General features: G+C 40.0%; 1 protein-coding gene across 2 annotated transcripts in view; it reads left to right on the top strand.

Annotated features, from left to right (window-relative positions):
• Nucleotides 1–11,426, top strand: part of RORA (RAR related orphan receptor A) — a 366,227-nt gene that overhangs the window by 350,000 nt on the left and 4,801 nt on the right. For both annotated transcript variants that reach the window (XM_068409957.1, XM_068409958.1), the window contains 7 exons: nucleotides 123–264; nucleotides 1,902–2,297; nucleotides 5,438–5,559; nucleotides 6,799–6,931; nucleotides 7,615–7,722; nucleotides 9,133–9,243; nucleotides 10,539–10,651. In XM_068409957.1, the coding sequence (XP_068266058.1) occupies nucleotides 123–264; nucleotides 1,902–2,297; nucleotides 5,438–5,559; nucleotides 6,799–6,931; nucleotides 7,615–7,722; nucleotides 9,133–9,243; nucleotides 10,539–10,651 (1,125 nt within the window). The remainder of the gene's footprint in view (nucleotides 1–122; nucleotides 265–1,901; nucleotides 2,298–5,437; nucleotides 5,560–6,798; nucleotides 6,932–7,614; nucleotides 7,723–9,132; nucleotides 9,244–10,538; nucleotides 10,652–11,426) is intronic.

The following is an 11,426-nucleotide window of genomic DNA, read 5'->3' on the forward strand; positions in this document are numbered from 1 at the left end:
AACTTCCTTTAGTTGACTATAGTGCACTCGAACTTCATTTTCTGTTAGGTATGCTACCTTTCAGAGCCTTTATCTGCCCCATCAGTTAACAGCTTGACTTGTATTTTGCAATTCTATTTCAGGGCTTTTTCAGAAGGAGTCAGCAAAGCAATGCTACGTACTCCTGTCCTCGTCAGAAGAACTGTTTGATTGACCGAACTAGTAGAAACCGCTGCCAACACTGTCGATTACAGAAATGCCTTGCTGTGGGGATGTCTCGAGATGGTAAGCTCTGCTAACACATAGCTTAACTGCAAAAAGTAAAATAAAGTTTAGTATGCTGTGTGTTCAACTCAAACAACGTAAGATTTAGAAGTTAACTGTGCATTGGGCTGACAGTTGAGATCATCAAGTGTTTTTTATATGTTGCTATATAGTCACATAAATATAGGTATATAAGTCAGGGCACGTATGAAGTTCTTGGATTTAGTTTTTTTCCTACTCATCTATTATAGTTCCCAGTTAAGAGCTTTGCCTCTGGTCACTTCTTGAGGATGCAGTTTTTAGTCTAATGTTAATACTTTCTCTATCTGTTCATTCCAATTTAAGTGACATTCTGTAGTTGCAAGTAACACTCCGATTGCCATACTGGTACAGATCAGAACTGTTTCACAATATATAGAGAAGTTTAAACATATGTAATGTGAGTAACAGAAAAAATGCAAAGAGAAAATAGTGCAGTGTTTTTTCAAAGAGAGAATTCTGAATAAAATGTGTTCCGGTGCTGTTAACACTAAGCTCAAAATTACACCTAGCGTAATGACGACAACCCACCTCTGCAAAATGGAAGCTTATGTAACTCAGTTAGAACTGGATTTGCAGCTGATACTTGCACACCTCCCCCACAGATGTAACGAAGCTGCTATCGCTTACCCAGTTTGAAGATCTGACTCAGTCTTTTCCCCTGCCATACTGACAGCAACGCTGTATGTTCTACAAATACATATGCATTATTCTATCTACATGAGGCCCGATTAAGGAGATTGTTTTCAGATTACATTTGCTTCTTGAATTACATTGCCTTCGTTTTTTTATTGGGCATGAAACTAGAAACAGTTGATCGTGTAACGACTAGCCCCTCCGACTTGTTTGCTTTCCTGTAGAAAAGTACAAGGTGGCAGTCACCTTCCTAAACGATGAGGGTTTTACAGCTGATACAGGTCCCAGAAATCACATGCTATGTACGTTCTTAGGAATTGCTTCTGGCTTACACTTAATACTTCTCAAAGTAGTAATCATTTTGTGGAGAGAGAGATACACGCACGCGTGCACAGAGGCATATAGTTTTAACAATAATTCACCGGGGAAACATTTTTGCTTGTCACAGTAAGCTGCACTGAAAGCAGGTTCTGTGGTTCTGCCCACATGCTTCGGTCCTAATATCAATAAAGCTTGCTTTTGATCCTCTTTGAGAGAAACCCCACACGTTTATACCTAACCCTAGGTTCACTTTGTAATATGAATATACAACTAGTAGGAATTGGACAGTTTATCTCATGCTAGCATATTCTGTTTTAGCTTCTACTTTTCTAGGTAGGATTTCAATGCTGAAGAGATGCATCTGTCAACTTCGGTGGATATATAAGAGAAAATCTTTTTGGTATAAAAGTGGAAAGTTAATGAATTAAGCTAAAACAGTGACTTCTAATGGTTCATTTAAGTAGCATGTTAAAACAGTCTTTTAAACAGTAGATGCTGCAGCTATGTTACCTCTGAGTGACAGTAGTGATTCTTAGGTCTGCCCATCTTGCTTGATTTGCCTTTTATACTGTGTCCTCCCATGTAGTAGTTAAAGACCCAAGACAATTAAAATGCAGTAGTGGCTTTGTAGAAATGTAATATATTGTGTGTCTGTATTTCAGCTGTAAAGTTTGGTCGAATGTCAAAAAAGCAGAGGGACAGCCTGTATGCGGAGGTGCAGAAACATCGAATGCAGCAGCAGCAGCGAGATCATCAGCAGCAACCAGGAGAGGCAGAACCACTAACACCAACATACAATATCACCACCAATGGGTTAACAGAGCTACATGATGACCTCAGTAATTACATTGATGGGCATACCCCTGAAGGTAGCAAAGCAGACTCTGCAGTTAGCAGCTTCTACTTAGACATACAGCCTTCTCCAGATCAGTCGGGTCTTGATATTAATGGAATCAAACCAGAACCAATATGTGACTACACACCAGCATCGGGCTTCTTCCCTTATTGTTCTTTTACAAATGGGGAGACCTCTCCAACTGTGTCCATGGCAGAATTAGGTAATGAGAGAGAAAAGTTTCCGTTGTAATTGTCTTAACAGTACCCTTTGGATTGAAGTGACACATGTAGCCAGGTGATAGCGAGAATGCTGCTTCAGGACAGCTGAGAGCATGTCTGGGCAGTCTTCTGTGAAGTGCACGATACCCTAATCGGGGTACACGGTGAACACCTTACGGAACTGGACTAAAAATCCCAGGAGCTTGTGGTTGATGATCTCTAGTAGTGTTGCTTTTGTGTTCAGTCCTTGTAACAGAACCCTTTGAATGCTGATTAACAAGCTAATTTGTAGTGCTAAGCAAACAGAGTATTTCTTTATTTGCTGATGATTTTTGAACATTTTATCTTCTTTTTCATTACCTCAATAGTCTTATTTTCTAACAAAAAGTGATGAGGCTGATTTTCTTCTGCTCTTTACCTGTACCTGGGAAATACGAAACCAAAACACCAGTCTAATCTGAGGGCAGTTCTCCTTGCCACTGGTTGAAGAAAATCTGGCCCCAGATACTTAAGAAAATTTTTGAATGTAGCAGGTTTTGACAATTTCCCTAAGAGCCTTACAACAACTGTATTAATGAGCACATTTTACTTTAAACTCTTCCCTGAATGATTACGCTAGGGCTGAATTCCACAACTATGATTTGTCAACATCTGACACTCGAGTCAGAGCGTGCTGTGTGAACTGGTTATAAGCAAACTGGAACAGGACATGAGAGAAGTGGCTTTAAGAGTCTATTACTTATATAAGCAGTCAGGCGTTTAAAACAGTGATTTTGCTTGCTTAAGCAACGTTTTTGCTAATTATTCCATTATGAAAACCTAAAAATAGTTTGAAAAATGAGGTATTCCAAGTTAAATTTCTTTCTTTTCACTAACTTTTTAATTAGAGGCAAGTGTACGATACGAAATTTTGCTTGGTTTATTTTAGTTTATGTTCTTTTGAGAAATTTTGCAGAGAGGAAGGGACAAGAAGACTTACTTTTTAATGTCCTCATGTTGCAGAATGCAGTTCTCCGCAACATAATTTGTTGTGACAGCCAAAATACTGTGTCTGGCTTGAGTTCTAATAACTTCAGTTACAGATAACTAAAAATGAGAAGAAAAAATCAGGATAAAGGCTATGCTACCAGCTTTGTCTCAATCAAATGGTTGATGATATTCCTGTGGGAGTTATTAAAAGGTCTACATTAAACCACAGAAAAAAGAAAGGGCTCTTCCTTCCTAGGCCAGGTGTTGAGTTTGGAACACTGGCCTAAAATAAGTTTGTCGTGTTGCTTCACTTTATTTACATAGTGCTTGCATTTAAACCGTACAGAACATGATTTGGGTGCCCAGCATGAACATTACCAATGTTTGGAGAATGTTTGTCTTCCAGACTAAGGTTTCAATTTAGAAAGGTGTGGCTGTTCAATGAAAGTATTTAGGTGTGTGCTGAAATACAGTCCAGAACTGAGGCCGAGGTTTGTGAATAACACTGTAGTATTTCACCTTCTGTATCCTGCAAGGGCACAGGTATAATGCTGTCAGTTGCTGCTAGTGAGAGCAAATGTTTTAAGTACACACTTGTAAGAAAAAAAAAAATTGCTCTGAAGTACATGAAAGCTATGATGACAACCAGAGTATAAACTACCTTCTGTTCTACATTATTGATTGCTCAGGTAGCACATACCATCTGATTTTACTTCAGCTATATGCTGAAGACTTTTCAGGTATATCTTACAGCAAACTACTAGTGCAGTAAGTATGACACTAAACAGGCTGATTGGTCCACAAGTTCAATGGGTAAAGAGTCAGGTTTGGTCGTTATCAAACAGAGCCAGTTTCACAGAAGACCTAACGCTTGAGTCCCTCACAATATCCCCGTGTTGTTAATGACCACGTTCTTGTTCGTTTTAAGCCTTCCTTTTCAATGGCCTAACCTGCAAAAGCACCAACTGCAGAATTGTGTGAGTCAAGTCACCAGGCCTCTGCTTGCCACGTGCTAAAATAGGCGAACAGATGCCTGTGAAGAGTCAGGGTAGAAAAGAGAAAGACAAAGTAGCAGTGGAATTCAGATGTCTAAATGCTATTCGTGCTTTTGAAGGTGTTCCTAAAGGTTTATGGAATCAAGTTTTATTAATAAATATAAATCTGCCTTCTGGGTCTATAGCAGCAGCAAATAGTTTATTTGGAAATGTTAAATCACGTGCAGTTAACTAAGCAACTACTCTAAAGTGGAAGAAAAAAAACGCTTGAGTCTTCAGCGTGTTATATTAATTATCTGGATTCTCTGAGAAGTGTGTTTTCCTAGGGTTTTGGTTTTTTTTTTAAATGATAGGAGAGTAGAAAAGAGACTCTTCCCTCACAGGCAGCCTCATGTGACAGTGTCCTGCTTGACAGAACACTAGACAGGTGGTAACTGTCTGTATCTATTAGAAGGCTTCTGTTGTATAAAACACAGATAGATTTAGCTTTTGAAGATCTCCTCCCTGGCTGGCAGTGCTGTTACGTCGTTTCCTATATGTAGTGTCCTGTGTTCAGCAAGGCTGTCCCCGCCGAGATTCTTGTACCCTGACGTGAGGGGCCCATCATCTCGCTCATTCGGGATTTTTTCTATGGCTCTACTTAACAGTGTAATTCTCAGCCCAGGTTTCAAAGCCGACTTTATCTTACTGACGGCAGCAAGGCCGCTCTCTGGGTTTGCAGTGGTTTGAATGCTCCCACGGTTCACCAAGTTTGCCTTTATTTTGCGAGCTTTTTGATCGTGCGAGCTTGCTTCCGCACCGCCGCTGCGTGCGGTGGAGGTTTGTTTATTCAGAACCAACCCGCTGTTCCCCCGCACACCTCCCGGCGGGGCCGGGGGGGCTCTGCCCGGGGGGGCTCTGCCCGGCGGGGCCGGGGGGGCTCTGCCCGGCGGGGCCGGGGGCGCGCCTCGGCCTGGGGCGGCTGCGCGGGCGCGCAGCGCCCTCTGGCGGCCGCGGGGGGAAGCGGGCCCGCGCTGCGTGCTCTCGGGCGCAGGCCCCCGGAGCCCCGCCGCGAAGCCTTTCCCCTCACAGCTGACCCCCTCGCCGCCCCCCGCGCAGGTTGCTCACGTTAGCTTTCCCACGCCTGAAGGTACGGCTTTGCGTGTCTAACGTGTGGCACTTTCTGGTCTTTCTTTTAGAACATCTTGCACAGAATATTTCCAAGTCACACATGGAAACTTGCCAGTACTTGAGAGAGGAGCTACAGCAGATAACATGGCAGACCTTTCTGCAGGAAGAAATTGAGAACTATCAGAACAAGGTATAAAAGCATGCCAAACTATGGCATGCTTTTTTTTTTTTTAAAGCATGGTATTCCCATAACACGCTGCAAAATTCACTTTTTCACTGCTTTCTGTTTACTATCAGCAATGTGTATTTTTGTGTGTTTTCAAAAAAATAATACACTAGAATCAAAAGCGGCAAGATGGATAGATATGCTTTGCCTCTGTGATTTTTACAGGTGCAGGAAAAGGCAAAGCCGTACTCCTAAAACCTGTCCGTCTGTGACTGATAAACAAGGATAAGAAACCAGCGACATTTTTTCACTCCCAAATGGCATGTTATTTTCATTTCTTCATTTGTAATCTCCCAGCTCAACAACAAAAGCTGAAGCCACCAAGTTTTGTAATTTTACATGGTGTGTTTTGTTTCGTGCTTATAAACACAGAACTTTGTCATGTTTCCAGCCTTCAATGCCCGGTTGCAGTCCTGATTCATTCTACGTTTGTCACTCGGTGTTTCAGTTTTACCTGTAGAACAGCAGCACAGTGCTGCCGTACCGCTGGTGGGTACTGTAAGAGTTAATCACTGTTTCTATTTCCGATATGCCTTCCCTCCACAAACCACTACCAAATGGCTACTTTGGCAAAACTGTCTTGGGAAGCACTATTAGAGCACACTGTTCTTTGAGTATATTCTTCATTTCCACAAAAAAAATTTAACCTTTAAGAATATCATTTTGTCCACTCGTGAGGTGATTTCATTCTGAATTATTCTCAACATATGAAAAAATCCCTACTTGCATGCCTTCTTTACATTGTTAATAAGATGATCTTTATATATGTATATCTTCATATGTATCCTTACAAAGATGAGCTAGTTAGGGAATTTACATTCAGTATAAAATACAGAAGTTGATAGGGAAAATGTAATTATGCACTGCTAGTGTAAAGTGGCATTTTCTTTTGATGCAGTGAATAAAAATCCCACTGAAATCACCAGAATCGTTATACTTTGACATTTTTGGCTTATGAAATAAAAACATTCCAACCTGGATCTCTTCCGACATCACCGAGGAAGTCTTACACGTTTGCATTGTCACTCATCCACGTGACGCTTTGGCTTTGAGGTTAATTCCCCTTGTCTTATAAGTAGAATGCAGCCAGCATTGCTGGAGAGAATTCACTCCGCTTTTTTTTTCAGCTCAGTTTTACTTTATGAAAATGGGCTTCCCAAACCTTGCTTAGTAATTTTCCAATTTTTCTTCTCTCTCAAACAGCAAAGGGAGGTAATGTGGCAGTTATGCGCAGTCAAAATCACAGAAGCTATACAGTATGTAGTGGAATTTGCCAAACGCATTGATGGCTTTATGGAACTGTGTCAAAACGATCAAATTGTGCTTTTAAAAGCAGGTATGTGGGTCAGTTTTAAGGTCTGCTTCTCTTAGTTTTGACTGAGGAAGGTGTTAACCTGTATACAGTGATTGTATACACATACACATATGTTGTACAATGATAATTTAAAATAATACAGGGGAAAAACCTTACAAATGGTCTGTGTCTTTGTTTGAAGTACTATCCCTTCTTAGTTACTCTGGATAGAACAAGTTCAAGTCTACGTGTGAACTTTTCATTATGAACAAAGGGAGCAATAAGTGTGTAGAGCTGGAAGAGTTGGATTTGTATTTTTTATTTTGGCATACTAACAGTGAATAACATATTTCAGGGTAAAAATCCAGACTGTTCTATGCAAGATTTCTAGAAGTAATGCAGTTTACAAATACTGGACAAAGTTGTCAAAGCTTTGTGAACATAAATCTAACTGAGCTGCTTTGACTTCAGAGACTTCATTAATAAAAAATCATTGGAGTTTATTAGCATTAACTAAGTTGCTTTAGTAAAAACTTCTAAAGGGGTTTATGGGAATTCTTTTAATTCTACTAGCAAATCAAACCATGCTCTGTTACATCACAGAAACCTACTACCCTACTCAATGGATACTGAATGCAGAGCACAGGAAGTTTTTAAATCCTCCCTTGCTCTTTGCAACTGAAGTCTCTACTTAAATAGTCAAACATACATTGTTTCTGTTTTAGGGTCTTTAGAGGTTGTGTTCATCAGAATGTGCCGTGCCTTTGACTCCCAGAACAACACGGTCTACTTTGATGGCAAGTATGCTAGCCCAGAGGTTTTCAAGTCCTTAGGTAAGGAAATGTCAAGTGTTGTATCTTAAAGAAAAAACGTAATAAAAATAATAAGGTGGAAAAGCAAGGGGACAGCTGCTTTGAAAAATTCAAATAGTATATAGAAAAATTTAAGTATAGTATTCAAGTAAAAGACTTCCAAAGCTCAAGCTGCTTGTTTTGTAAGCAGTCATGCTGGCTTTGTTTGAGGCCAAGCTGATTTCAGGAGTTAAAACAGCTTAACTCCAATCAGTAAAGGACTGTTGGTGTTGAAATTCAACACTTGGATCAGGTAGAGCAGTTTGGACACGTGTGTTAAGAACAGAAGCCCAGATTTCATATCTAATGTAACATTTTATGTATCCTGTTGGAAAAGGCAGCAGATTTTAAGCTGATTTTGGATATGCTACTTTACTGCTTTGAAGATGTTAATAGTGTATTGTAATGTGCAAAGTCCAGTTATTTGCAGGTAAAATACTGCAAATCAATTTTTTTATTAAACCACAATTTATCATTTTGAATTTTTTTCTGTATATTTTTGCTAATTTTAAAAGGATGCATTTCACTGGGTATAGATTTGGGATGTAAGCCGTTTTGGAGGGCAGTGAGAATACAGCAGTGGAGAATGCTGTACTGAAGTATTCTCTGCCTTTCTAAAACACCTCAAGGTACAAGGTCTGATCAGAGAATGCAGTATCAGATATGTTTCTAATGAAACATAACCTTCATCTGTTACCAACTCCATCCAGCAATTTAAGCTGGGTTGGGGCTGAGATCTGCAGAGGAGAGCCCTCTTCCATCAGGTTGCAGTCCCCTTCAAAGCAGGGCTCCACTTTTGCGAACTGCATAACAGCATGTGTAACAGCAGCAGTAACCTGACTTACACCTGTGTGAGCAAGAGAATGGATGAAAGGAGACAAGAGTTACTTTTCTGCATGAAAAGCTTTCAGACCTTGGCTTCTCCCTTTGCTCCTGCATGTACCTTGTATGCCTCTCCCCTCCGTCTTCTGTGTGCTCGAGAGTCTTCCAGTCAGCACTTTTCAAGTACACATGTTGAACCTTCAGTCCACAGTGACATGAGAAAGTTCCATTTAGAACAAACAAAGCTAAACCAATTTTGAGCTTGAAAATGGCTTGGGTTTTGTCTGTATTCACCTCAAAAGAACCAAATGTGGGAAAGATAACAGCGTGCAAAACTTTCAAAATAGCGGTTGCCAGGGCGTGGGAGCTGGTGACTTGTGGGAATGGGGTAATAAGCTCAAGCATGAGTGAGATCTCACTGCCATCACTCCACAGTCCTTAAGGGGAAGACCATTCACCTAGGAAGTATTTTACATCCATTTTTCACCTCCATCAGAATAAATCAACAACTCTGTAGCTCTGAAGTAGTTTTAAACAATGTGACATGAGCTGTAACCTTCTTTTTGGCAGGTTGTGAAGACTTCATTAGTTTTGTGTTTGAATTTGGAAAAAGTTTATGTTCTATGCACCTGACAGAAGATGAGATAGCTTTGTTTTCTGCGTTTGTTTTAATGTCGGCAGGTAAGAGATAAAAGTTTGCTATAGGTTTATTTGGTGGAAGTTGTTTTTATTTTTAAGTCTTTCTAATGGTAATGCTAAGACTATCGGACAGCATGAAATGTCATCATCTTTTTGAGTGTCTCCTTCACCAAAATTTTTATTTCAATAAACACATTAAAACTATGAATTTAGGAATAAATTTGGTAAGTTGGAAATCCTAATCTAAGCTCTTGTCTTCCAAATTTTCACCTCATTGAGGACTTGGCTTGTTTGCAAAAGCCTAAATCCATGTGAGTGAGACCACTGGGTCAATCTAGGTGAGACAGGCAGAAGGTAGCCACTGAATTTATATAGTCAGCTTTCAATGTATGTGAGCTTGCAGCTGTAGCAGAATTATCATGAGCACGTGACAGAATGCTATAAAGGTACCAAGGTAGCTTAGGTATCTGTCCCCATCGTGAAACTGGATGCACTGAGAATTATGGTGCCAGACATACAAGTCGCCCCAAGAGTCAGCCTGGGTCTACTATACTCATGACTAAAATAACTTAATAATCTCAAGTAGATATGCACAGTACTGCAAGTTCTGGGAAGGCTTATTGGGTTGGGTGAAACAAGATGCAGGTGCAGAAGTCACTCTGTGTCTGGCATAACACTCAAGGAAATAAACGCTCTGTTTTCAGACTGCAGCGCAGTGGATCGGGAGTGGCGGTGGAAGGGTCCGTTAGCAACAGTGGGTTTAGCGAGGCTATCTTAAGTACATTCTCATGCTGTTTGCCAGATCAGACATATGTTAGCCCTGCGTCTTAGTGTGTAAGCACAGGATCCCACAGTTCTGCCACACAGAGGATGTAGCAGCTACTACTACTTTTCTGCTAGGAAGTTTAGGAGCTTTTCTTTTTTAATAGCTGAATATTTTCTTCTGATTTTTCTGTATGTCACTGTAGATCTTAGCAAGAAGATCCACTCCAACTACTTGTTCATTATGTGATCTATTGATTTCCCACTAAAAAGTTAATAGCTTCTTTTTGTAAACACCCTGCATTTTACAGACCTTGTTAGCAAATTATTAATAAATCTTACTCAGATATGCTGCATTCTTCTAATTAAGGGCTTTATAAAAGTAATTTTAAATGCATTTAATAAATATACTCCAAAACCTATGAATTTTGAAACTCATTTTCTATATGAGAGTATATAAGAAGTGGAGGGAAGGTTACAAACAAGAAACATGAATCTGTAACAGACTTAGTACTTCCTGGTGCACTGTGATTGATGTGTGCAGTACTAGAGGTGTTAACTCCATTTATATTTAGATCGCTCATGGCTTCAGGAGAAAGTAAAAATTGAAAAACTCCAACAGAAGATCCAGCTAGCACTTCAGCATGTCCTACAGAAGAACCACCGAGAAGACGGAATTCTAACAAAGGTAAGAATCATACTGTGCCATGTCACGTGACTGTGAAAGTATGCTTTCTTATGAACGGTATCCTAATTATGGTGTAAAAGCTTTTCTGCGGGTAATTTGTTATTTATAAACCCAGAATTCTAAGCACCTTGTTCAAAATCAAGGTGCTCAGCTGGAACTATTTACTAAAAACTAGAAGAGGTGAAATGATGATGTACTAGGGAACAAGGCTGATAATGGTCTGAGGAGGAGTATTTTAATGTTGAACTTCATGAAAAGTGATGAAGGTTTTTATCCTATTTCTCCTACACAACATTGCTGCTGCACAGAATACTGTTTCAGTTCTACAACATGCATGCCTTAATCCTCATGAAATCTCTGCCTGCATGACAGTTAAGTTGTTATAACATGCAATACCCAAACTAACCTTGTTTTTCAGTCTTCCATGAGAAGATCCCCACACAGCCTTTTTCTTAGCAGTTTTTCCAAATATTGATGCCTACGGAAGAGAAAAGAGATACTACATACTATTATGCTAAGCTAAAGTATCTTTTTCCAAAAATGGAAAAGTGGTGTGATGTTAAAAAAAATAAATTTGAACAACTAGGGCAGGATAGGCACTTCCTTACAGATGTAGTTCCTTTTAGAACTCTACACAGCCGGAAAGCTTATGCTTAGTTTCACACCACAGAATTAATTACAGTAGAAGCAGGACGGTCCAGCCCAGGCTCTGCAGATTGTCCTCACTTCAAATCCTAGCTCATACAGTTCTTTTCTCAGCGTATACTTTGGATAC

This window comes from Nyctibius grandis, chromosome 11, assembly GCF_013368605.1.
Source record: "Nyctibius grandis isolate bNycGra1 chromosome 11, bNycGra1.pri, whole genome shotgun sequence".
Lineage (NCBI taxonomy): Eukaryota > Metazoa > Chordata > Aves > Nyctibiiformes > Nyctibiidae > Nyctibius > Nyctibius grandis.